The 27,604-nt window shown below is 43.2% G+C and overlaps 2 protein-coding genes across 7 annotated transcripts in view; both read left to right on the top strand.

Annotated features, from left to right (window-relative positions):
• Positions 1-6,196, top strand: part of Nwd2 (NACHT and WD repeat domain containing 2) — a 191,340-nt gene extending 185,144 nt beyond the window's left edge. For all 3 annotated transcript variants that reach the window (XM_039092752.2, XM_063273828.1, XM_039092753.2), the window contains one exon: positions 30-6,196. In XM_039092752.2, the coding sequence (XP_038948680.1) occupies positions 30-3,962 (3,933 nt within the window). In that variant the 3' untranslated portion in view covers positions 3,963-6,196. The remainder of the gene's footprint in view (positions 1-29) is intronic.
• Positions 6,197-7,638: 1,442 nt separating this feature from the next.
• Positions 7,639-27,604, top strand: part of C14h4orf19 (similar to human chromosome 4 open reading frame 19) — a 91,216-nt gene continuing 71,250 nt past the window's right edge. The window contains exon 1 of one of the 4 annotated variants that reach the window (XM_063273466.1): positions 7,639-8,252. In XM_063273466.1, coding sequence (XP_063129536.1) covers positions 8,118-8,252 — 135 coding nt within the window. In that variant the 5' untranslated portion in view covers positions 7,639-8,117. The remainder of the gene's footprint in view (positions 8,253-27,604) is intronic. The other 3 variants (XM_039092291.2, XM_039092290.2, NM_001017500.1) reach the window with 3 other exon arrangements.

Here is a 27,604-nt window from a genome sequence, read left to right as displayed (position 1 = left end):
ATGTTCTAAACTCTGCTTGTATGTTTTAGGCTTATGGCTGGCTACATGAAGACACAGGGCCAGACTCTGACCCAGTTGTCATTGTGAGATTTCTAGGAACAACAGACATGAGTATTGATCTGAGGACACTTCTTCTCAGTGTCTGTGAACAACTGGCAGTCAACTACCGGTGTCTGGTTCAAAGCTTTCCTAAGAAGATCCACGACCTTCGAGACTTATTTATAAACCTGTTGAATGAGTCTTCGCTTCAAAGACCTCTGGTGATAATATTCGATGCCCTAGAGCAGCTCTCAGAGACTGATGAGGCTAGGAAGCTCTGGTGGCTACCTGCTCATCTTCCCCGGTTTGTTCGGATCATCCTCTCCACACTGCCTAACAAACATGGGATCCTGCAGAAACTAAGGTGCCTTATCCATGAAGAAGACAACTACATTGAGCTGATTCCCCGGGACAGAAAGATGTGCAGTCAGGTCCTCAAACACCAGTTGCTGAGGGTCAAAAGGAAGGTCACGTCAGGCCAGCAGATTTATGTGAATAATGCATTCTCCAAGTGCACGCTGCCTATGTTTGTGAACCTAACTTTCAGAGAGGTGAGACACTGGAGATCCCACAAAGACGTCAATGAATCCTCCCTCTGTGTGACTGTCCATGAAAGTATAGAGCAGTTATTCTGGTCCTTAGAGAAGAAGTGTGGTCAGAAACTGGTCTCCAGGGCTCTGGGTTACATCACCATGGCCAAAATGGGTTTGAGTGAAATGGAACTGGAGGATGTGTTAGCTCTGGATAACAGTGTTATGAATGAACTCATTGAGAACACCAGACCTAGCAATCCCCTGAGAGTACCTTACCTGTATATTGCAAGGCTCAAGGAGGGTCTCAATGGCTACTTAATAGAAAGGCACGTGAAGAATGTCACACTCTTAGTCTGGGCCAACAGACACCTGCAGCTCATAGCTCAGAAGCTGTATCTACAAGAAGACAGCAACCTCCGTGAGATGCACACAATCCTGGCAGATTACTTTCTAGGGGTGTGGTCAGGAGGCAGGAGGAAAGCTTTCTGCCTGGAAGACCCCTACTTGAATGGCTGCCTCGACTTAGAGAACAGAAGTCTGCTTGAGGAAGAAAAGCACTTCATAGAGCAAGCATCCTTTGACAGGCAGGCCCCTGACCAACCCTGGGTTTTCCAGTGTAACCCACTAGAGCCTGACATCTTTTTTGTCAATCACCGGAAAATGTCTGAGCTCTTGTATCACCTGACCAGGTGTGGGAAAACCGATGACCTACTTTATGGAATCATCATGAACTTCAGCTGGCTTTACACCATGATCAAAATTGGCCAGTTTGACAAAGTGCTTGCAGACATAGAACTGGCTTACAACTACTCACAGGAAAAGGAGCTGAAGTTCCTGGCCAGCACACTCCGTGGCATCAGAAACAAGGTCATTACATTTCCAGGCTCCCTTTCAGCAGAGCTTCAGCAACGGCTGCTGCCTGTTGTGAGTTCCCTGCCCAAACTTAGGCACCTTCTTTTAGAATGTGACAAAGATGGACCCAAATACTGCTCCATTGTTCCTCTCCATTCGTCCATGGACGTGACATACAGCCCTGAGCGTCTCCCCTTAGCATCCAGCCACCTACATGTCACAGAGATCCTCCCTACCTGTAACCCAAGCACTGTTCTCACAGCTCTAGAAAACGGTTCCATCAGCACCTGGGATGTAGAAACTCGCCAGCTACTCCGGCAAATCACTACAGCCCAGTCTGTTATCCTAGGCATGAAGCTCACCAGTGATGAGAAGTACCTTGTGGTTGCTACAACAAACAACACCTTGCTGATTTATGACAATGTCAATTCCTGTCTCCTGTCTGAGGTGGAAATCAAAGGGACCAAGCATGGAAGCAGCCCCACCTACATCAATGGATTTACACTCTCCATCAACCATGCCCTTGCATGGCTAGAGGCCAGCAAAGATGTCACTGTCATTGATTTGCTCTATGGATGGCCCCTTTACCAGTTCCACTGCTGGTATGAGGTGACATGCGTCCAATGCTCCCTAGATGGGGTGTATGCTTTCTGTGGCCAGTACCTTAACAATACCACCATTTTCCACTTAGGGAGTGGAGAAAAAATATGTACAGTGACATCAGAATTTTCAGGTGGTTTTGTAAAGTTTCTTCTCATCTTGGACACAGCTCAAGAGATGGTCATGATTGACAGTGAGGGAAGCCTCTCCGTTTGGAATACAGAGGACATATCCAGCCCCCAGCTGACTGAAGACTTTGACTGTCGGAAGGAAGACAGCGAAGTGGTGAGCATTGAGCTTTCAGAGGACCAAAGTGCGATTCTGATCTGTAAAGCTCTCAGCATTGAGCTCTTAGACACTGGCATGTGGAAGGTAGCTGAAAAATTCCGAGCCAGGCACAATGAACGATTTATATCTGCCGTGCTATCCAAAAATGGAGACTGTATCATTGCAACCATGGAGAACACCCCAGCAGTATTCTTCTGGAGGCGGGACACAGGACAGTGCATGGCAAGCTTGAAGGAAATCTCAGGTACCATCGTTAAGCTGGTAAAATCTAGTCACCACAATATGCTACTGTCTTTATCAACCAGTGGCGTTCTTTCCATTTGGGATATAGATATAATCACAGCTATGTCCAATATCGATAAAACTGGGAAACCCATCCAGAGTCTGGTGTTGCCTGCCAGGGGGGAAATCATTTACTCTCTCGATGGCTCTGACTGTGTTCATAAATGGAACTTCAGCAGTGGGTTCATTGAAGCGGTTTTTAAGCATGAAGGAATAGTCGAACACTGTGTGTTGACATCCGCTGGGGACATAATGGTGACTTCAGACGACAAAAGTAGCCAGTACGTCTGGCACACCAGCAGTGGGGAAAACCTCTTCCGAATTAATGGGCAGAGGATATCTCAGCTGCTGATCACCCATAATGACCAGTTTGTGGTCTCTCTTTGTGAGGAAAATGCCTCCAGGGTTTGGAGGTTGGCCACAGGACACAGGGTCTGTAACATCTTAACCACTTTGCAAAATGCTTTCATTACCTCTGCAAACACCTTCGTGGTAGGAATGACGAAAAGCAAAGTGCTGGCCGTCAGCCTTTGGACAGGCAGTATCACTAAGAAATTCTGTTGTGAAGATGGGATCACCATCGTGAATTTTAAGTTGATCCCCGACTGCCCTGACATCATCGTGTTCATCACGTCAGCTGAGACCGTGAACCTCTGGAGCCTAACTGATGAAGTGATCTGTCGCCGCGTGCAGCTTCCAAGCAACTTCCTGAAAAACCTGGAGGATTTTGAAATTTCTCCCAATGGGAAGCTAGGCATTATATCCCGGGGAGATGAAAATATTAATGTGCTGGATTTACACAGTGGAAAACTACGGGTGGTTCATGCCTCTGGAGTCATCTGGAGGCAGAGGCTCTCTCGAGATGGTCGCTACCTGGTGTACATTTGTTTCCAGAATGGGGAGGAGGAGGAGGAAAACGATACAGTATCTAGCTTAATTGTGATGAGACTAGCTGATGGCAAAAACATCGGTGCTTGCTCACTATATAAAACACCAACTTTTCTGGCTCTTTCTCAGAGACACCTGAACATCATCGTTGGCTTTGATGATGGGAGTATAGGGATATACACAGTTGTGGATAGGGTAGATGCTGCCCTGAAGATCAAAATTGCCACATCGAATAGCAGACAGATTTTCAGCAATGCAACGCAGACATCCAGGCCAAAGTCGAACAGTTACTCCTTTAAAGTGTCTGTAGATTGCTTATGGCGAGAGTCCACTGAGGTCTTTGCAAGAGACAGCCCCATTACCGTGAGTGACTCCTCTGAATCCAATGAGGCAACACCCTCCAAGAAACACAACTCTTGTTATGACAGAGTGTGTGCTGCCCTAGAATCTAGGAGCCACAGCTACACATCAGATAACTGACACGATATTTATCCTACTCAGCTGAAGTACATAATCCATGTATAGCCGAAGGAAGCAAAGTGCATCTTCTGCACACAAATGATGAGCTGTATGTTTCTTAAAAGCCAGAAAGATGCTGGAATTCCTAGTTTACTAATATCCTCATGAAAGGAAACAGAACTATAAGACTCAACTTGGGTGCCATCTTTTTGTCCAAATGTATTTGTAAAATAGAGAACTCCCAGAAAGGATGGTGAAATGGCCATTTCCCCTAGAAGAGAGAGAATAAAATTTCTTAAATTTGCTGTATAACAAGAATCAGCACAACTCACCACATTGATTCAGATGAGAGAAGCTAGAGTTATAGGTAGACCAGTTGGACTAGAATTAGTTCTACAGAAGCCAGTTGAAATCATGATGGCAGAGAACTGTTTGACTCTGAGTGGGGGGTATGACAGCAAAATGCAGCCTTAATATCTCTTTACGTTTCTCGATCTTGACAACTGTGTAAACACAAGAGGTCTAATGGTGCAAAATTGTGTAAGAAAGATGTCCAGATGTGTTTCAGTTTCCCAGGACAGCACACAAAACGTGTGAGATGGTCAACAGACTGGGACATGAACTAACTACCACTATCACAGGGCTACTGACCGTGGAGAGTCAGTCTTCATTAAAACACATTCACAATGACTGCATGCAAGGGTTTCTGTGCAATGGGATATATAATTTTTAAACTGTTTCTTTCATGGGTTGCAAAAGAACCTGACTTACTAAGAAACCACAATCTTTTCACACATTTTCTTGAGTTGCATTATTTGTGCTGAGTATAAAGAATTATGGAAAGGGCATTACAAGTTTGATCAAAACATCTGTTTATTCCCTTCATTGTACTAACAAGAGTCCATACTCTTCAGTTAGTTGTTAGGGAGCCTAATGTTTCCCAGACCCCTGCAGTATCTTAATAGAAAGCAAACTTTTTAAACACGCCGTCTCTGAAACACTGGTGATATTGCCTTATTCTCGTTATGCCTCTCTCCTGTGTAAAATGCAGATAAAGACCAAATACTCTGGGACAAACTGAATATGCCTGTCTCCGTGCTAAAATATTCCATATATCTTAAGGGTCCAAAGGTTCCTATGATCCCTGTTTGTGATCACTTTCTTACTTCCACACACCATGTGTACACTTCTTCATCTCTTACGCTCCCAGACTGAGGACTTTCCCAGTCTTACCAATTTCAAAGTTGAAACTATGAAATGGCATATTTAAAAAATAAATGACTTCACCAATTTGAAGGAAAATACATCTCAGAAGGTGAAGGTGAATTTCTTCCTTCCGAGTCCTTCACTTGGCATGTCCTGGAAGACCTCCCAAGGGGATCAGGTGGTCGTGATTGGTTTGATTTTTCTCTCAAAGTGAAACGTACTTAAATCAGAACCTTGAACAAAGAACCAGCTTATTTTCATCCTGGCTCTGCTTGGGACTCGGCACACACCTATAGCCTGACCTCTAGCCTCACCAAGTGTATTGCTTTTGTGGACTGCAAAATGAAGAAGATGACAGGTTCTGCTAGAGCCTGTAAACCTGACGGGGATGCCAGGGAGTAATAAGAGAAAAACATTACACAGTGCCATCTTGATTGCTGATACATTGGGAAAAGGAAAATTATCTAAACTCGTAGAGAATCCAGTTGTGTTCCACTGGTGAAAGGATTTAACATGTAAGCATTCGAAGGTGTTGTTCAGATATCAACAACCTTCTCCATGGTGAAACACCTTTTTTCAGTGTGTTCCTCCTAGTTTAGCCACCAGCCTGTAGGTGAGAGCCCTTGGAGGGTTAAGATCTATATACACATGATCTGGAGTCCATACTTTTAGCTCTTTAGTCAACACATTCTTATTCCTGTCATTATCAACTGAACATCCATGCCATACATTTCTAAGAATTAAATGCCTAGGTGAATTACACGTAGTGTGTGAGTGTTCTGTGTAAAAACCACTAGAGTTGTAACAAGTGACTTGAATGTTTTTTTTTTCCTAACATGTTTGCAACTGATAGCTCGTATTGAATGTTTTTATGTAAACTTTGTATTGTTGGGATGAACTTCCCAATCAGAGATTTATATTTTCGTAAATGTTACATTTAGTTAAAATTTTGTTACAGAGTTGTTACACTAGACAATTATTTCAGTGTTCAAACAATATACAGTCTTGTGTATGTATCATTTGTATGAATAAAAGATGAGCTACTTAAATTGAGTGCTACTGACTTTTCACCACTGAGATTGGCCAGATGTGGAAGATGTCACTTACCAGTAATTATTCAAATTGACCAGTTGCAGAAGGTGCACTAGAACTACTCCAGGAGCTTTCTAGACACAAAGCCATGGCATCTACACCACAGCCTCAGGAGTTTGGTACTATTATTATTCCACATTTATAGGTGAAAAGCTGAGAAGTAAAGACCATGGACTTAATTCCAGGACATCACCAGCATCTTGGTTAGCTTTCTCAAAGTCCATCAAAATAAAGCATTCAGTGCCCAGTAGTCATTTGATGACAGTAACTTCTAAGATCTTTACTAGTTTGCAGGTGAGAGATTCAGCTAGTTTACTAACGATCTCTAGATCATTACTAGAGATGTTACTAGAGATGCCCGTTTGGTTTTTTTCCTTCTCTCCAGTATACAGAAGTAGCTGAAGAACTCAGTCAGCAAGCCATTCACCTAATCACACACTCCACCAAGAACACAGAAGTAAATAAAATAGTTATTGCCTTCTAGAATTCCAGACACAGCATCAAAATAGGAAGAAAATAAGTTCTCTGGGTACATGTAAAAGGGAATAGTCCTTCCTCTTGTGGGTGGAGCAGGAAATGGCCAACCACTAGTGCCATTCACAAATTCCCAGGTGAGTGAGCAAGACCTAGGGGAACCTCCAGATAACTTTACACACACACACACACACACACACACACACACACACACACACCCCTCTTTGATCTGAGAATTCCCATACACACCTCCCCAGAGCTATCTTTTAGCATAGCAGCAAGAGAAAGCGTCAGTAAAGTAAACAACAATCAGATGAAATTGTGTGTGTGGTTCTCAACAAAGCAATTACTTTAAAAAATAAAACTTTAAAAATCCAATATTAAAAATAAAACTAAAGGCACTATCAAGTTTCTTACCCTCCTCTTTTTATGACTGAGATGAACCTCAAAGTTTCTCCCCAATGACTTTTAAAGCCCAAGACAAATTCCAAAGTCTTTTTTGATCAGAAAAAACTAATTAATATATAAATTAAAAACTAATTAATATATAAATTAATATATAAATAAACTATCTCATGAAATTTCTGACAAGGCTGAAAATTGAACCTGAGAGTCACTTACTGTGACAAGAAATTTTTTTCTTCAAATCAATAAATGACATTCAACAATGTATGATTTCCCTTGTAAATCTACCTTTGAAAGTGCAAGGCTATTTTAGCACTAAAAAGGGCCGAAAACCTCTGAGTGGTCTCCCATAGAGTATGGCAAATACCTGTGAAGACAGCGGACATGTGAAACTCAAAACACTCTTGAAGAAATGAGGGCCTTGGGTCTTTGGGAAGGAAGTCCTTGCTTCTCCAGCATTGCCTTTTAATCCTTTCCCTGCAAGCCTTGAGCCTGGAGAGGAAAGCAAGTACGCTAGATGGCGGAATTGCTCAACACATTTTCCTGGCAAACTCCACAGTTTCTGGGCCCGGTGGACCGAAGACCAAAATCTTAAATCTTTCAGAAGATTTAAGATTCTCGGCATCGGTTCTCCACCCTTCGTAGGTAAAGTGTGTTGGATGAAGTGTCCCACATCCTGACACTCCAAGGGAAGGGGTCTGGAGCTGGAGTTCTTTCTCTTGTCCCACTATGGCCTTTGGGGCGCAGGCAAGTTTGTAGTCCCTGGGAATGACCGTCGTAGCGGCGTCTGTGCAGTTTGTCTAGCTACCGAGCAGGCGACAAGCCCTGTGGGCTCGATCAAGCAACTATGCTGTCTGGCTCGCTAACCATTCACTCAAGCATAGATCACCGGACGTCCCCTTGTCCCTATAGCCTGCGCACCCGGGCCAAGGCGCAGGTAAAGGGTTACCCCTGCCTAGGAGGCTCGCCCGCTCCCCGCCCACGTGACGCGCCGGCCCAATGACCGCAGCCCGGGCTGGGGCTGCAACGCGACAGGCTCCGGGCGGCGCTGACCCACTCCGGTGTCCCAGCGCGGACGCCCGAGGCCCGCGAAGCCATGGGCGCCGCGATTCTGGAGCCGCCGCCCCGCCTCAGGTAAGTAGCGTCCGGGCCGGCGCCGGGCTCCTCCGGGAGGAAGAGGGCTGGTGCTAGGTGGGAGTCCCCGCTTTGCTCTTCGGGTCCCCTTCTCTAAGGGAGACGCGGGGAGGAAAGACGCGAGGCAAACCGGTGGTTTGATGACTTCGGGAGAAGTCACGGAATTCAACCTAGGCGCGGGAAGAGTGGCGACAAGGAACAGGTTTCCAAAGTAAAGGCGCCGGTGCTGGTTGTGTAAAATGGTTTGTTTTTAAGCTCATTTTTTAAAAACCCAATTCATGAGCTCTCTGCTGCGCCTGGGAACTTAAACTGGACAAATTCCAAGAGATTTTCCCATCTGCCTGTCTCTCGGGGTCACCATATTTAAGCTTCTGGGGGCTTTTATTGAATAACTACTATAACGGGAAGGGAATTTGGCCGCCCCTGCCCTTCTTTGAAATGCCCTTGGGTTCTGGAATTGGGTCTCGGTGATGGCAAGGGTGCATGGAGGGACCGCGACGCTCTGGTGCTCCACAAGAGCCTGGGACTAGGAAAGTGGGCGCCAAAGGGAAAGAACTAAATGGTCGCAAGCTGTAAATATTTAATAGACAAGTATCTACCAGGTCAATCACCTGGGTCTTTGTAGCCTAGGACAGCCCTGATGAGGTGAGATTTTTTATATATATTTATAAAATTACCAATAAATTTTCCAGTAATACCAGGCAGATATTAGTGGGGCTTTTACCCCCTCCCAGAACCATAATTAACCCTAAACGCAAAACAAAATAACTCCATCTCCATTGACTCAGAATGTTTTATTTCCCATTGTGGTATAGACATTTGTGCAATGAATATAGAGGGAGTGGGTGTTCCAGGAGAAGCTTCTGTCACTGTTTGTGCGAGAGTGTTTGTTGGTGGTGGCCTATGGGTGGCTGTAACTCAGTTATGGTGAAGAATATCGCTGGAGAAAAGAAAGCCTTGTAACGGTGAATGAGAATAGTAGTTATTTTTTTAAGGCGGTAAGTAGGTTCTATATTTGCCAGAGTTTCTTTCCTCCCGTGTAATTTTCCAGTTACTACTATTTTAAAGAGGAGATGGTAGATCTCTCCTCTGAACACCAGTGTCTCTGAAACACCTTGCTAGCCTCTTTGGTAAAAAATCCTTGTCCCAGGACAGATCTCTATAACAATATGGAGTTTCCATCACTTAGGAGAGTTCTGGGGTATTTGTGTTTTAGGAAAGTATGAAGATTCAGTAAACAGCTCCAAGACTCACTAGGGAGAAAGAGAGGTGGCAGACATAGGAAGGTGATTTGTGGTTCATTTCTCCTGTTCGCCAACTCTGCCCTGTTTTGGTTTTTTGTTTTTTTAATCCTGTTCCTTCCCTTATTCTACAAGTAAATGTTTATGTCATGCCCCCTGGGACTCATTACCCATGAAGGTTTTGATATCTAATAATTTCTAAAGATAAATGTGGCCCGTGTTCATGATATTTCAAAGAAATTTTGCAGACCTGGAATTTAAAACGAAACAAACGAACAAACAAACTTGGTTATTGTTCCTTAAAAATGGAAAGATTCCCTAACTTCTGATCCAGCCCTTCCCAGAACCTGAAAACTGTGTTCTCAATGCTGGGACCAGGAGCCAGTCTCAGCCCAGGGCAAAGCCAGTGCTGACCTCTTCCTCTCAGAGCCCCCTGGTAGAGGTGCCCCAGGAGACAATTGCCCATGTTTCTTATTAAGGACTCTGGCTTTTTTAGTAACTGAGTTGTAGCCTCCTCAGAGCTAGTTTTCTCTCCCTAGACAGTGTCTTATATGTCTATACACTTATACAGTTTCCCTGGGACCCTGATTGGGCTCGTTTGGGTTCTTGCTTAAAGAACCTATTTCATTTCTAATTTTGAGTGGTTGTCTGGTTGCAGATAAATGCTCTCAATAATTCAAAAAAGAAAGAGCTGACTGGACCATCGTAGGGGGAGACAGAGGTGGAGAACTCACGGTCTGCAGGTCAGATGGGGAGACCAGTCATGGTCTTTTTAGTGCCTGTCCTTAACCCGCAGAGCTACACAGGCCTGGAGCTGAAATTGCTTACTCTGCTTATTTCTTGAATACTGAAGAGAACAAACTAAAAATCCAATCAGTTGTCTTCTCACGTTTTCTCCTATGAACACCATGGTCCCACAGAGACTGGGATCTTCAGAAAGACAATAGAGCATCAAAATGAGCCTGTCTTAAAATATTTAAAATACTAAACTGTGAATGCGCTTCCAAAGCAGACAATTAAATAGCTTAACCTATGGTTTAAAGTTGTCAGAAACCCTAGACACTACCGAGCCACAGTGTCACCTAAGATCAGAGAAATGTGGAGTCCGAGATTTTATCACGAGCCGTGAGCTCTATTCATTCAGCCCAAGCGGCTCTCTAAAACCAAATGAACTCTGACCTAGCCTTGGAGACCACGTGCGTGTGAACCCATTGACTCCAAGCAATTGGCTGAGTGCCAGCGACACAGACAGCTGCAGCCTCAAGAATCTAGTCTTGGGAGAAACCTTTGAAGGGTTTGGAGCAAGGCACATAGTTATTCTCAAAGGTTTACTCTGGCTAAGGCGAGAGAGATGGAAAGGGGGAGTCCACAGACCTAGCTGAAGGTAGCTGCTGCCCAATTCACAGAAGAGGAGCTGGAGAAGTGAATCAATTCAAAGGATAGTCAGGGAAGCAAATGGCATTTACAGTCTTAACTGCAAGAACGTTTTAGTGACGCTGGTCCTTGAATTAGCTTACACGCCATTTCCAATCCCTTAGGGTTTCTTTTTTCTTTCCAGTTGATTAACATAAGCCATACTTACTACAGTTAGGTTGCACCCCACATAGCTCGTTTCCATCACAGACCAAAGGCATTTCATAAAAGAATGATAATGATTCTCACATTTAGCAACGTATTGCTTCTTTATGTAGACTTTTGAGATGTTAAGGCAAAATCAAAGAGAACTGTTGCCTCATAGATACTCTCTATGGTGTACCTTAAATTCCTGCTGGAATAGAAGTCTCCTGACTCCACAAGTTGGGCTGAGCATGATATGCTGTGTGTCACAAAGAGAACAGATGGTGTTTGGAGGAATACTATTGTCTATGAAAACCATTCCATGCTAGAGGGGAGGATCTCTCGGTGGTTGACTGCAAGCTATGTGCAATGTGTGTTGCTGTACACTTTTGATTTTTAAAAAAAATCATTCACTGTTCATTAGCCCCAGAGAAGATTGCTCCAGAAAAGAATTTCAAATTTTCTTTTTGTTTTACTGTTTTCTACAACACCCATACCCCATCTAATAACTGAATTCCTAAATTGGCCATTTGTGTGCAGTAAACGCAAAGATTTGGCTAAATCAGTAGTTCTCAACCTTCCTAATGCTCTGACTCTTTAATAGAGTTCCTCACGTTGTGGTGATTCCCAACCATAAAATTATTTTCTTTCATAGCCGTAAGTTTGCTATTGTTAAGAATCATAAGGTAAATACTTGATATGCAGGATATCTGCTGTGTGACCCCCGAAGAGGGTTTCAACCCATGGGTTGAGTCTAGAGCTATAAAACAGTATCTGTCTTGTTTAAGGACGAGATTGCCAGCAATCTCGCATCTCCCAAACATGTACTGCAACCTAGAAATGAATGAACGAAGTTGACTTTCACCTGTAAATCATTGTCATGATGCGATGTTGATTCCTCTCTGATCTCTGATGGGCTTAGCTATTTGAGTTCATAGTCCACACAGAGATTCCACCCTACTGCCTCAATGTATGGCTATTTCGATAACAATGAAATGTTTTACTCACAACCTGCTGTGAGCCAGCAAAAGAAGTACAGGGAAGTTTGTCTGTGATTAAACTATCAATACAGGTGTTATTATCAAATTGAGTTGAGAACTGACTTTTCATAAATAAGTACTTTTGACAATAGTGATTTTAATAAAAACAGAGAGGCATTTATAGAGGAGGAAAATGGCAGCTATATCAGACATTGTCAAAGAATATATAGAAGTTCACATAGCTGCCCACTAGATTAGAATCTGTGATTCTGCTCCTTAGTTCTCCCTGCTAGTCACTAACTAGCATGAATTTTCAGTACACAGACATTTCATTTTCAGTTGACCTTTGCCCTAAAATACAACTAACCTCTGCTCATTGAAAAGTTGCTTGTCTATACAGCGTTAGCTATCTATAACAAATGTGTAATAAATGACCCAAAGATTATTAACACAACACATGTCTGTAACAAACATCATGACCCCAAATAACCCCTGTTGGTTGCATTTATGATCCTGTCAGCAGTTTGGGCTGAGTTCAGCTGGATGAGTCTGTCCAAGCTCTTTCATGTATCTGTGCTCACCACTGTGGTACTGCTCTGAGTCTTAGCTGAACTGAGTCGCCTGGGGAGCGACTAAGCCTGAGTTCAGTGGTTCACAGCCTTGGTGACTGCTGAGACCATACTGTGTCTGGAGGGAGAGTCAAGGCTCTCAGCTCAACTGATCCAACTCACTTTTCCCCCAAAAAATGTGCTTTAAAGGCAAGTGAGGGGCCCGGTTATGATTCGGCAGATGGTAAAATACACCTAACTCTTTAGTGGGAGGGGCTACAGAGTCACACTTTAAAATAAAAACAATAAAAACTACATGGATTCAAGAAGGTGTGGATAACTGTGGCCACTTTAAAAGCCTTTGGTAGCAGCCCTACACTTCACATAACACAGCGAATTTCTGGTGCTTATAGCTAAGGCAGAATTCCTATTTTATAGGTAAGGAGGCCAAGACCCAGACTAGTCAGAGTCAGAGTCAGGCAAAGGACACAGCTGTTGAGTGGTGGAGTCAGCCTTGGGTCTTAGACCTGACTTGAAACTCCCATGCAACACTGCCTCTGTGGGCTGTCAGTCTCCCAGCTCCCAGCATTGTGCTTAAGAGCTTTAAGAATGCTCATGTGTTTAAAACAAAACCAAATAGGACTACATCCTTAAAGAGCATATACTTTAATGTATATGTATGGGCACATAATGTATATGTACTAAAGCAGCAAGACTTAGACTCAGAAGAAATCGGATACCTGCATTATCAACGCAGCTCAGTAAAGAAGGACTAGGAGCCAGGAGTACAGAATGGAAAAGAATATGTTCTATGATTATCTCAATTTTCCTCACATCATTTATGTTTTTAAGTCTTGTTTCTTTCTTTTTATTTTCTATTTTTCTACTTGAGAAAAGGTCTCACTGTATATCTCCAGCTGGCCTAAAGCTTGTTTCTGTAGATCAAGGTGGGCTGGAACTCACAGATGAGCGCCTGGTTCTGTCCCTTGAGTCTACGATTAAAAGCACAGGACACTGTGCCTGACCTCTAAGTCTTTCTTACGTAACTCTGCTGAGGCTTCACAAATGTCCACAGGTGAGAGAATCGTGAATGACCATGACTAGAAGGGACCTTCAGGGACCCCCAATCATTCTCTCTGTAGGTAAGAAAAAGCCTGAAACAGATAAGAGGAAAGTTCTAGGATGTGCCCAAGCCTGGGGCTAAGACTCAGGTCTCTACCCCAAGACTGTTGTATTCTGACAGGTACTTTCAGAGCTGTCCCATCCTGGGGTGGCTTCCTGGTGATTTTTTCCACCACAGATGAGCAATGGGAGGTAGCTGAGAGAGCTCATCTTTAAAGTTAAGGTGACCTAAATTTGAATCCTGGTTTGCTAGCCACCTGGCATGTCACAAAATGCATTTAAAGCTCTAGTCACTTCTAAAGAGAATCATAAAACAGAAATAATTGACCAGACAAGATTAGGTTCACAGAATACAATTTATCTCTGGTCCCTTTTAAACTTGACAGGGCAAGTTTTATGATCGGCACTGGGATTTGGTTTGGGTGAAGGAGACAAGTGTTCTAAGTATGGATATAATAAAAGATCCAGAGATCTGTCCTAGCCCAGGCTGAGTCCACCCTAGTCCTCCACTGGAGGCCTCATTCACAGGCTCACTGTGAGGTCAGATTTTGCCTTGTAAGATGCTAGTTGTCAACAGAGGGGGAAGACCAATGTTTCCTGAAGCAAAGCCAAGACCCAGCAGTGGTTCTGGGGTGGTGCACCTGAAAACAGGAAAGTATCAAAGTCACAGCTCACTGGAGTGGAGCGAGCTAGAGGGTTGTTTTAATAATATCCTGCCTCCATTCCAGGATGGGGGCAAAAGGAGTGTTAATTTTATGTAATCAAATAAAAGAGAGAGAAAGCGGGGGAGGAAAGAAGCAAACAAGCCCAAGTGACTTTGGAGGGTGATACAACCAAAATTGAAACCCTTCATAAGCACCATTCTTCAACCCCTCAGCATGAGCCAGATAGACCAAAAGTAAACAAAAGCTAGTGAATTTACCACTGGGGTGCCTTTCAAGACCACAGTGTGCACAGTGGAAGTGACGTCCCCTTTCTGCTCATTCCTGTGTGCCCTCTTTTCATTTATGAGCCCTTGAAAGAAACTGGGGGCCTCAAGGGGGCTGGCGTTTTCTTCCATCACTAAGAATTTATTCCACCTCGATTCTTCCTTGAGTCTCAGATGTGACTGGCTGAATCAGGCCTGGCTACCCCAGAAGAGGCTGAACTGAAGGTTCATCCTGCTGTTTGTTATGGGACTTCAGGAATTTCTCCTGAGAGTCCTGGATCCCAGTCCCCTAATTTATATAACACCAGGACACTGACTACTTCCAGCAAGGAGTGTCTTCCTAGACTGCAGCCCAAGACAGAGCTTGATGTAGCTGAGCCTTAGCACCTATGACCTTGGTTTTCCGGAATTCTATGAGCTGTTTAGACCAGAGCAGCATTTTGAGTCTGGGCTGGAAGGAGAGGATGGAAGGACTGTCAAGCTCAAAGTGTCTCAGCTCACCTTCCTTTCACCTCTTTATAAAGCCACACCAGGAAACAGCACAAACTCTCAAGCTTGAACATGAGGAACCTCCCTTTGTTTCTAATAACGTATATTTCTGAATCGTGAAATTCCCTACTCAAATACCTGTCCAAGGATAGTTTTCAGTGCCTCTAGCGATGACTCCATGTTTGCACCTGTGTGGGTACCAAGGCTCTACTGTGGGGAAGGAAAGTGAAGATGTTTCTTGAGAAAACTGGCCTGACTTTCCAGCTGTGTCAGCACTGACAGGAAAGAAAATGGTGATCTGGGGAGGCTCCAGAGCTCAGGAAAGCTACCTTCTCTCAATACTCACGTTTTTATGACAGACCTCCATAATAAGCTGGCACTTACAGCATTTAAAAGAGAGGGGCATGGTCTCACTTAGGGTGTTTTATATATTCTTTGTGTTTCTGTTCGGTTGGATTTTTTAAAAGAACATCATTGCATTCTAACTGCGGAGGGTGGCGCTTTCGAGCTGGTGAACCCAGCATTATAAAAAGTAGTTTGGGTTTTTTTTGTTTTTGTTTGTTTGCCTAACCAACCATTGGTTGTTTTCCTAGTCTTGCTGAATAAAAGTCTTTTTTTTTTTTTAATTGAGCAGGCTCTATGCCAAGTGTTGGGAATATAAAGTTGATCAATCTGGGCGAGGACAGTCACCTAGGAGACAGGATCAATCCATAACTATGAAAACATATGGTGCTACAGGCTAGGGTGATAATCTGAATGAGGAAGCCGCAGGGCCTGAGAACAGCAGGGTGAAGTGGCTGAGGAGAGGCAGGAGCAGCCTTCCTGAAGAGGGGGCTGTTGAGTAGGAAGGGGAAAAATGACCCACCAGTCAAGGAGCTCCAGAGGTAGGAGAACAAATCATGTGTTCAGAAGGCCCAAGGCTGGATGTGTCCAGGAAACATCAACAGTACATTAGAAGCTTGACCTTCCAGGACAGGTGCTACCAACTGACCTCCACCAATCTAGGCTTTCTGAGTTCTTAGCTGTTCTTGGTGGATGTTGAGACCTCTGGCATTTAGGTCCACATGGTGGGAAAGTTCTCCTTTCTCCGGATTCACTGCAGTCTTGCATTACAATGTGGGATCTGAATAGCAAGGAACACAGATGGGCATCCTGTTCCGGGCGCTCATGGAGTCCCTCCTGCCTTGATTTCTCCACTCACAGGTTGTGTGGCAGGTTCACCAGAGGCTAATGATGAGAGGGTAAGCTCATGTAAGGGTTTAAGCAGAAAGAGTCCTTTGAACTAGAGGCTCACTATTGCTGAGGCATTTTTCAGGCATGAGCACGAAGAGCTGCCAGGAAGGACACCCCTAAGTTGCCATAATGAAGGTATGGAAGCAGCTCCACACTGCTGCCAACCAGGCCACACTCACTTCAGCAAAGCTAACCAACTACTCACATCCATTTCTAATTCATAAAGTGCTTTGTGCTGGTCGGAGAGAAAACAATGAACAGATCCGACAAGCCACCCCTGGGTTCCAGACCCCTGATAACATTCTTCCTAGTGGTCTCTAGAGGATGGAGCTAAATCTACGTCCTAAAGTATAGGTTGGGAACACACTCCCAAATCCCAAATTATCTATGCCCACGCATCTAAAAGCACTTCCTGGGTGATAAGACAGTATGGGTCAGTGAGAAACTGTCAAGGTTTGGAACTGGAGTGTAGTAAGATATGCAGCTATCTGGAATATAAGAAACAAGAAGACAAGGACTTGGGAACGAGAAGAGATCTGATGAGATTGAGGTGTTGGTCCAGTTGGCAAAGTGCCTGTCTTAGAAGCACAAGGACATGAATTCAAATCCTGTAATCCACTTGGAAAAGTAGAATGTGGTAGTGTGCACTTGTAATCCCAATGAATAGGAAGTAGAGACAGACAGATCCCTGGGACTTACTGGTCAGCCATTCTAGCCTACTTGGTGAGTTGCAGAATGGTGGGAGATCTTCTCAAAAAGTAGATATGTCACCTAAGGAGTGACATTGGGGTTGACCTCTGGCCTCCATACATGCACACACAAAGATGTTGTTAACTTTCTAGTTGAATAGAGCTTAGAAGTAAGTGGGCTCCTGTGGTGGAAAGTGAGGTTGCAGGGTGTGGCTATTGGTTGGAAGCATTCGTTGGGTGTCTTATTCAGGGTTCCTACTCCTGCACAAACATCATGACCAGAAAGCAAGTTGGGGAGGAAAGGGTTTATTCAAGCTTACAATTCCACATCGCTGTTCATCACCAAAGGAAGTCAGGACTGGATCTCAAGCAGGTCAGGAAGCAGGAGCTGATGTAGAGGCCATGGAGGGATGTCACTTACTGGCTTGCTTCCCCTGGCTTGCTCAGCTTGCTTTCTTATAGAACTCAAGACCACCAGCCCAGGGATGGCATCACCCACAATGGGCTGGGTCCTACCCCTTGATCACTAATTGAGAAAATGCCTTATAGCTGGATCTCATAGAGGCATTTTCTCAAGGGAGGCTCCTTTCTCTGTGATAACTCCAGCTTGTGTCAAGTTGACACACAAAACCAACCAGTGCAGGTTTCATGGCTAAATACTAGGACCTGCATTCACATGGAGTTTGGTTGTATTCAGAACCAGTCACATCATCAGTAAGTACCAGGTAAATTAAATTCTGAGGTGCCATGTGACACTCTGCACTGGCTAAAAGCAGATGGACACCCGTGCAATGACCTCATTGAAGAGGTCTAGGATAGTCTTGAATTTTAAATTTTTGTTGAAGACAGTTTCATTTTAATAACATAATGATTATGCAAGAAGTTGAGGGAAAATATCATGAAGAATAAATTCCGAACAGATAAGAGTGGAGGTCAAAATCTGTGTAAGCCATTTCTGCATTCTGGACTCTGCAGTTCTTGCCTGCCATTTGTAATCAGAAAACAGACTCAGCAGAAATTGAGCCTGCTCTCTCACTTCTGCTATGGAGACTTCTGTCCCTCTTTCCCAAAGGGACTGTGCTCTCTTCTGAACCCAGATCTCATTCCTTCTAGAATATTTAGTCCAAGCAGGGCTTTAGCGTTCCTTTGGTTCAGTATCCCCCAAAGACAAAGAAACCAAGGTTCACTAGAGTTCATGGTTTGGGTAGCCACAGATAAGCCCAGACTCAATTCTAGAACCCAGGTAAATTGACCTAGAGTCTCTGGTTTTTATCCTACAAACCCAATTCCCTCTTAGAACTATCCCAGTATCTGAAATAACATGGCTTTTATTAGTCTGACAAGTAACTGAACTTGTTTTCTCCTCCAGAAAGGGATCGGCTGGAGCTCAGAGTCAGTGTGATGTTTAACATGGTATAAGGTGCTCATTAGACCGACACATACACATTAGTAAGATTTCAGAGCCAGGAAGCCTACAATTCCAGAAAAATAAAGATTCCATTTGGCTTATTATGTGAATACATATGACTCCCAATTTAATTCATGGGCATATATTCTCTCTCTCTCTCTCTCTCTCTCTCTCTCTCTCTCTCTCTCTCTCTCTCTCTGGTGTGTGGGGGGGTGGGGTGTTTACACACAATAAGAAAGCTAGGGACTCTCTTCTAATTAGTTATCCGGGGAAAGGAAAACCCGCCTTTGATGTAAAGGCGTGTCTACCCTCAGGTAGGTACACTCCCTCTGCAGCACATACAATAACCTAAAGTCCCTAAAGGAAACTGCATTGCTGCTTAAGACATATCTTTAATTTGTTAATAACTTGGGCATCTCCTGTAGCTGTCAGAGCTGGTCTCCTCTGACTTTCAGGGCCCTTTTCACAGTGTGTTTTGGGCCTTAGTGTTTAACTTACAGAAACACAGCCCAACTGGCCCGGCTGCAGTCTGCAACCCTATTTCAGAGCTCCAGCCCTCGCTCTGAGGGATTCAGGCAAGTGAATGCTGCTAGGTCATCATCCACAGACTCAGAGCTCCTCCCAGAAATCAGCTAGGGTCATCTGCTGAGAGAGCGGCAGCTAGGTGGGGGAGGGTAAAGACTGAGGCATTGCCAGGTCCCTGTTTGCTCTCTCACCTCCAGGGCCAGGCTCTTTTTTCCTCCTCCCCTGAAGCTAATCAGAGCACTTTTGTTTCTGTTGTTCCACCTGGCGTCTGGTGCTCATCACATCAAGTAAATGAGCCACTGTCCTTCAGAAACTTGCACTTGCTCCCGCTTTACAAATTTGCTGAGCACGTTTTCAGTGTAGTATTAATTTATTTCAAGGGAACATTTTTCCATATCCTAAACATTTCCGTGTTTTTAATGTGGCCATCTGCCTTAGTCTTTACAATGAATACCCACTCATGCTCATATGTGTGTATGAATTTTAGTTCAAATGCTCTCAACCCCGTTTTTGTTTCTGCTATTGTTGACCTCATGTGAGCTGTGGGCTGCGATGTTTCCTGAACGTATACACCTACATAATGAACCACAAAGTTGGAGGGATACAAAAACAAGGAGCCTAACTGATTAGTCTTCAACTTGGGTAAACTAGTATTTTGACACAGATCCCCCCCGACACCTCAACCCTGCTCAGTTACAGGTTTGCCTTTTTTTAATTGATTTTCTCCTCACAAACACAGAAACTCTATTCCTTTTTTTTTTTTTTTTTTTTTGGAGCTGGGGACCGAACCCAGGGCCTTGCGCTTGCTAGGCAAGCGCTCTACCACTGAGCCAAATCCCCAACCCCAGAAACTCTATTCCTTATAAAGCTACTGAATGCTTCTTGAATAACCTCATATCCAGGCTGTGTGGTCCAGAGGAGAGTGAAGGGAGAGTACAACCCTTCCACTTATAGAACCCTTCTCAAATAGAACAGGAAGGAGGAGTTGAATGCAACACCTCTCACAGTCAGAAAAATATCAATAATAGTAAGGAATTAGAAGATGCTGAGATTGTTGGGACCAAGGCATTAGTAGGAGAATTTGTGTGTGTGTGTGTGTGTGTGTGTGTGTGTGTGTGTGTGTGTGTAAATTTGCATACACATACACACATATATTATATATATGTATGTAATCACCCAGGCCAGGTGTCCTGTGGAGGGGCAAAAGTACTGTAAAAGTGCTTTAAAGAGGTGATGTTTCTTTTTTTTTTAAGATTTATTTATTTATTTATTTATTTATTTATTTAATATAAATACACTGCCTCTGTCCTCAGACACACCAGAAGAGGGCATCAGATCCCATTACAGATGATTGTGAGCCACATGTGGTTGCTGGGAATTGAACTCAGGACTTCTGGAAGAACAGTCGGTGCTCTTAACCCCTGAGCCATTTCTCCAGCCCGGGGTGATGTTTCTTGTTATTCTTTTCAGCTGTGTCCAAACAGGGCCAAAACTGTCAGCCTGTGAGGGAGTCTTGATATAACTGAATTTTCTCAAAAAATTAAAACCCTGTCAGATGGGCAACAGAATACACTTTTGGAACCAGTCTGCCTTAAGACTTCAAGATAACGACTATCTGTCACTTGCCCTTCCATGTCAACAGAAGCCCATGACCTTGACTTATCACAAGAGCAGTGATGATAGTCTCTTCCGAACACATAAAACCTTACAAGCATTTCAAAGACATTGCTGTGTTGTGCGGCTTTAGGAGACGAATTGCCTATGGCTAGGCGTCTTTGGAATGTTTTAATGGTTACTAAGGCTATCGCACTAGAGAATGCAATTTCTAGAGCTGAAGGCATGACTCAGTGAGCAAAGTACTTGCTTCTCGAGCATGAGTTTAGATCCCCAGCACTCAAGTGAAAGTTGGTACAGCAACACATTACCACAAGCCCAGGATTTCGCTGTGCAGACCTTGGTGGCCCAAGAGCTTACTAGCCCTCAAGGCTAGCCAAAATGTCGAGTTCCAGGGTCAGAGAGAGAGAGAGAGAGAGAGAGAGAGAGAGAGAGAGAGACTACCTCAAATAACAAGGTGGTAAGAGGTTGAGGAGAACCTCTATCTAGTCTCTGCATGTGCACACACACAAAAGAAATAAACAAAAATTGAATTTTCCATGAAAGAGAACAAACATGTTTGTGCCTCGATCGTGTGGGCTGCCTTGTATTTCTTAATATTTGCAATCTACAAACAAGCAACTTCCTTCTGTCCAATTTGTTGGTGGTGTTTTATAATGGTTTGAGAGTTAAGAAATAAAGGGGGCGGGGGGAGGAGCCAACCAATCACCTCGTAATGTAAAAGAAAGCAGTGTGCTCTTGCTAGTCTCATCTGGGAAAGATCAAGAAACAGATCTTTTGGGGTTGGGGATTTGGCTCAGTGGTAGAGCGCTTGCCTAGCAAGCGCAAGGCCCTGGGTTCGATCCCCAGCTCCGGAAAAAAAAAATAGAAAAAAAAAAAAAGAAACAGATCTTTTCAGTGAAAGTGCAGTGGGCAGGAAAGAGGCCACTGTACCTTTAAATCTGACTATATTTTATAATAGTTCCCAATGCTTCTGTTTTCATTTGTTTGCTTTGGGTGGCACATGGGAAAAATATTTGCCTACTGGACGATACTAATCTTCATATGCTCGCAAATTACTTGCTCTCTAAAAAGGTGGCAGCTAATTCATTGGTGCTGCATGTTTGTTTTAAATGCTTGCAAATAAGAAGTAAAGAAGGTTTTGCTCCGAACTTGGCAGCACATTTCATACCTAAGAGTCAGGTCCTAGAGGAGATGTACCCGGGAACCTTTAATAGCATGAACCTGCCAGAGTCAGTGGCTGAATGTTGTCATTATAAATCATTGTGGAGCCACCTTAGTCAAGGACTTTCTTTATAAAGCACTTAGCGAAGTTTGAAGGAACCCTAAAAAAATAAAAATTCCGACTTGTGAGAAATTCTTATTCGCTTAACAAATATGTATTAAACATTTCTTATATGTTGCATACATTAGCCCTCCTGAAACTTCACTGAGGAGTTCAAACACAGAATTTCAGTTTGCAAACTAAAGTTCTTGAATACTCTTCATCTACATTGTGTATGTGACATTTGTAGAACTAAAACTTTAGAAGATCATTTCAACAAAGTCTATTGGGAGCAAAGAATGAGGCAACAGCTCACAAGGTAGCCAGTTATTAGCAAGCGCTCTACCAACTGAGCTATACACCTGCCCCCAATCCCCCAGTTCCGTAAAGGGTTTTATTGGCTGAGATCAAAACAGAAGTACAGAAATAATGTGATTGGTAATGACCAATTACTGGGGTGTGGTTTGATTAGTTTACTTTCCCTAATTGGATAAAACTCAAGCATTTATTAGAAAAGAATACTCTCCTTAAACTGTTTCCTTTGTTTTCTTACTCAGGCTGTATAGGCTGTCCTGTGGGAACTGAAAGTGTAAACAGCCCCGGGGCTGTCAGCCTCCTGGTTATTTTGAGTTACCAGTACCCTAACGCAGACTTCCCATTTCCTGAGCACTAGCTACCTAGGCCTTGTGCTCTGCTGACTCTGACATAGAAGTAAACAGTCTTTGTATTCCTCACTAGGCTAATACAGTCTCCTGGGACAGAGAACTTTGAGTCACCCTCAAAATAGAATGCAATTTGTGCTTCAAGTAGTGAACGATGAAAGAGGTTATTAGAGCCCGAGGGGTCACTGTATGCCAGGAAGGAAGGGGGTGGGACTTCTCAGAGAAGCATGTGCTCAAGGGGGAGGAATGAGGAAGCTTTGAGTGTGGAAAGAGGTGGAAAAACTGACCATAAATATTTAAATTCTGAAAAGCAGAGGAGACCAGGAACCCAGTTTCTAATAAGAGATGCCAGTCACTATCCCGGCACCAGGCCTTTGGCCTGGTTTCTTTCATTGATAACCAGGGGCTCTTCTCTGGTCAGTGATTGCTATGAAATGTCCTTTTACTGGGAGTTGAGGGGAGTGGGAGGCAGATTAGCACTCTCTCCCATATCTGTCCTCTTCAGAACTGGCCACATTTGGGTCTCTAGGCTTAGCAGCCACAACCCTCTACCTTACAAGGTCCACAGTGTATCCACTCCTGTATCATTCCTACTACCTTCCCTCCACTCTGCCCCATGAATAAATCTCGAAAAAGGTTAAAAAACAAAACAAAACAAAACAAAACAAACAAACAAACAAACAAACAAAATGATAGACCTTTTCTGTGTGGGTTTTTACTGCATTCCCCCATTCTCTAGAATAAAGTCCCCCAACTCTCTCTCTCTCCTGAGTTTCTAAACTCCAGCAAATAACAACAAAACACAACATAGGGATTAACTCTCAAGAAACACACATACGCCTTTTTAAGGGAAAAAATTAAATCCGGAATGACCATAACTTCTAACTTAGACTGTTTTGGCTTCCTCTTCACTTGTTTCTCATCTTTTTATATTTTTGTTTTAGTCTTTGAGAGCTTCATAGTGTTTTAATCATATCCATGCCCCTCTCCCAACTCCTCCCCAGTTCCCACTCCCAACTTCGTGTTCTTTTTTTTTTCTTTTTTCTTTTTCTTTCTTTTTTTTTTTTTTTTTGAATCCTTCAAGAGAAGATTGTACTACCCCACTATTCTTGAGTGTGTATGCAGTAGACTGGCCAGTACCTCCACTCTTAGAGAAAACTGCTTCTCCTTCTCCCAGCAGCTGTTACCAGCAGCTCACAGCCAGACAGAATATGATGTGCACAGCTTCCTTCTCCATGGTGGGATTTGAGCTCAAACAGACTCTTTTGGTCCTAAATCAAAATTAGGACCTGAAGCTGGGACCCAGCTGTAGAGCATTTGCCTGTGCGAGTACCTGGTTTGATGCTGCTGAGAAACTGCTCTTCCTAGCTCCACACTTCTCGTTCTCTCTTAGCATCTGGATGTTCATTCAATCAGTTCTTCACACTGTGCAAAATTTTCCCTGATCGTAGCTCACGGTCAGACTTCAGCCAGGACCATATAAAGTTCCCCCTCTCCAAGTTACTAGGGCCCCTGCTCAACCAAGTATATATGAGGAAAACTGAATCCCAACTCCCTGATTACTCTGGCTTATGAAAATAACCCCAACATTCTGGAAACAGCAAAAATTTTCCCCACAAGATAATTTTCACTGTGAACTATAAATTTGATCAACCAAATAAAACACAGGGTATACTTTTAGATGAGTTCATGGGAAAGTCTTTTGATATTTTAAATATTCATGATATTTAAGGTATTGTGTTAATGATTTTGTTATGATCTAAAATGTTGTTGAGTGATGGATTAGACTTTAAATTTTGAAGATGAAAATGTTGACAATTTTACTACTCAATACTATGTTGAAATGTTTAAGAAAACTAAAGTATTCCATGCGTTTGAATCTTTTGTAGAATAATCCCAGAGGGAGGGGATGTTTGTTGGTCTCAAATCTGAAATAATTAAAAGGAAAAATCAAAGATTATTTGGAAAATACAGAGTTAATGGATTCTTGTTATGTAGCCCAAGCTGACCTCAAACCCAGCCTGAATGACTGGATCACCCAAATGCTACAGTTACAGTCTGGCACTCCCACGCCTACTTTGTAAATAGTCTAAAATGTCTGCTGTTGAATGGTGATTTGCCAAAGGAATGGTAGTGTATACCAGGAAACACAGCCTTTAGAAGGTTGAGTCAGGAGGATCCTGGGTTTGAAGCCAGCCTGAGCTATCCATAGACTGAGACTCTGCCTTAATTAAAAACAAAACCCTTGGGCTGGAGAGATGGCTCAGTGGTTGAGAACACTGACTGTTCTTGCAGAGATCCTGAGTTCAATTCCCAGCAACCACATGGTGGCTCACAACCATCTGTAATGGGATTTGATGCCCTCTTCTGGTGTGTCTGAAGATATCGACAGTGTACTCACATACACAAAATAAATAAATAAATCTTTTTAAAAAATAAATAAAAACAAAACCCTTAAATAACTACAAAGTGGGATAATGGGCCCTGCACCCTATGCATCTTCCCCCTTTTCTAGCATCCTGACCCACCCACTTCTGCAAATGTCCAAGTGTGTGCACTGACACAGCTTATATGCATATAACCACAAATGCTTGTCCCCGGTCCAGTGCACTCCACAGCCCTATAAAGCATTCTTATTGGCTGCTTTCACAGCAGATCTGCCTCCAGATCCAGACCCTAACCAAGTCCACTCACAGGAAATTGAGCCTATGTGGCTGCTGTGTGTGCTCTTCTTCCTGATTCTGTGGATGACATCATCAAGTTATTGTTCTGTTTTTGTGGTTTGAGTTTGGTTTGTGTTTGTGTTTGAAGTTTGGGGTTTTTGAGTTTTGGGGTTATTTTATTGGGTTTTAATGTATTGTTTTGTTTTTCTTTTGACCAGAAACAAGGGCCAGGACTCCTTTTCTTTCTCTCTTTGGATATCATTACCTAACAACAGCCAGTACTCAAAAACTCAACAGATAAAATGAAACTCAAATAAAGTAGGCTATGACATAAATGTGTGGTTGAGAATAAATGAAACTTCTATGTTGGAAGTGGCTCAAGTTGTTTTTGTCCAGAGAGCAATAGTTAGCATGCAAAAGCTACGAATGCCAGATACTTGGGTGGGAATAGGTATTTGTATGTTAACTTCATGGGAGGTCAAGCCAGCTGTTCAGGAAGACCAAACCCATGATGGAACAAATTCAGGGTCTGTGTGTTGCCAGAAGCATCCTTGGTCTGTTCTTGTGTCCTGGCCTAACCTCAGAGGAACTGCTGTCATGGTAGGTCCCATTTCCTCTAACTGGCGATTATCTCCTGGCAGAGGTACTACTGATACCCCTTTGAAGAACAGGATATATTTAGATACTCAGAAATTATACATTTAGTCAATTTTTTTAAATTTCCTGATATAGAAGTCCTTACTTTGCATCCCCACACTGAACAAAACTCCAAAGCTCCATCATTTAAAAAATCAATACCATCACTAATTTACCCAATTTACCTACTGATATCTAGGGAAGAACCCTTCTGTATCAACCACAATCTGCTAACCCAAGAAGGCTGTGTTTCAGCCAAGCTAGACACAGAAATGTGCCCTTAGAGGAAGTACGACCACAAGAGCGTCTTTCAAGAAAGGGTTGAGAAATCCTTGAAACATTTCCTCCTTCCCTCTTCTTTGTACAGTTCATAGAAACAATGGTCCCCTTTGCTTTTTCCCTGCTGAGTACAAGCCTAGCTCAAAATTAATAAAAGTAGTAAATACTAGACCGCTATCTTATCGAAGTCCACCCACCCATATCTCCACCCACCCCAAGCCGTGGAGAAAGGGCCCTTTCGATACAGACTGCCAAGTTCAAGCTTTGAGATAACAAGAATCCTTTGCTCAGAATAAACATTTTAGAATAATGGACATTGTGGTTTACGCATCTCCTTTCTAAATTAATTGTGCCCTCTTTAAAACTTGCTTATGTCTTAGAGTCTTTATGTAGGAGGGATTTTTGCATTCAGGAAATTACATATAAAAACATACCATTCCCCACAGATTAGTACTTAAAAGAGCAGTTTTTTGCACTCTTCTATTTACTTGAGTCATGTATACAAATGGCAAATTGGAATGAGCCTAAATAATGTAAGATCTCCGTGTAGATACATGGCTGTGACTAGGTTTCTAGAAAGGTGTTCCAGTGGGTAGAGCCTTTTACTAAAGGTTTAACTGCAGCATGCATGATTTCCAGAATTGCCTGTGACTGTTGCCAAAATTTAAAATGGCTTTATTATTGCAAAATATCCTTTCCTTAACTACAGGATGGAAAAGAAAGCACTATTTTGCATGAGATGGAAAATCACCCCCAAAGCAAATAAAGCACTGTTCTCAAAAGGAACTCACTTTGCTCTTGCAAGTGTAGGGACCAAAAGCCAAAGAAGTTTAGCATACTCCCAATCAATTTGTCACCATAAAAACCGAGGACAGTGAATGTTTGCATTTCTAAAAGGGAATGGAAACTCTTTACCTGAACCAATGAACCCGAGGTGGACGAACCGGAGGTGGAACGCTTGGGCATCATTGTGCAAGATACATTAAATTTACTCATTTGTGGGTGGATACTGAGGAATAGCTCGCTCAGTAAAGTGGTTTCTGGGCAAGCACAAGGACCTAAATTCAATCTCAGGACCCACATGAAAAAGCCAGTCGTGGTGGCAAACACTTAAAATCCTAAGGCTGGGGAGGAAGAGAGTGATGGATCCCTGAGGATTTGCTAGCCAGCAAGCCAAGCCTAATTGACAAACTCCAGATCATGGAAAGACCACCCCCCCCCACCTCATGAAATGAGGGCTACGGCTCCTGAGAATTAACACCTGAGATTATCTTCCTGTCTCCATGCATGTATGCACCAGCACACATGAACACATGCATGAACACATACACATGAAAAAATGCCTAAATTGATTCCTTTTCCTGTCTCAATTGTCTTATGCATGCAGGTATGCAGACGACACTGAAACAGGGATTTCAGTTCCTCCCTGGGTTCAAATCTTAGCTCTAGAGCTTCACTAACCTTTGAATGCCCATTTCCTAGTCTGTGAAATGGCAATAGGAATTGTGCTGTAA

Source organism: Rattus norvegicus, chromosome 14, assembly GCF_036323735.1.
Source record: "Rattus norvegicus strain BN/NHsdMcwi chromosome 14, GRCr8, whole genome shotgun sequence".
In the NCBI taxonomy this organism is placed as follows: Eukaryota; Metazoa; Chordata; class Mammalia; order Rodentia; family Muridae; genus Rattus; species Rattus norvegicus.
The sequence above is the reverse complement of the archived record's forward strand: the minus strand, read 5'-3'. Positions and strand labels throughout refer to the sequence as shown.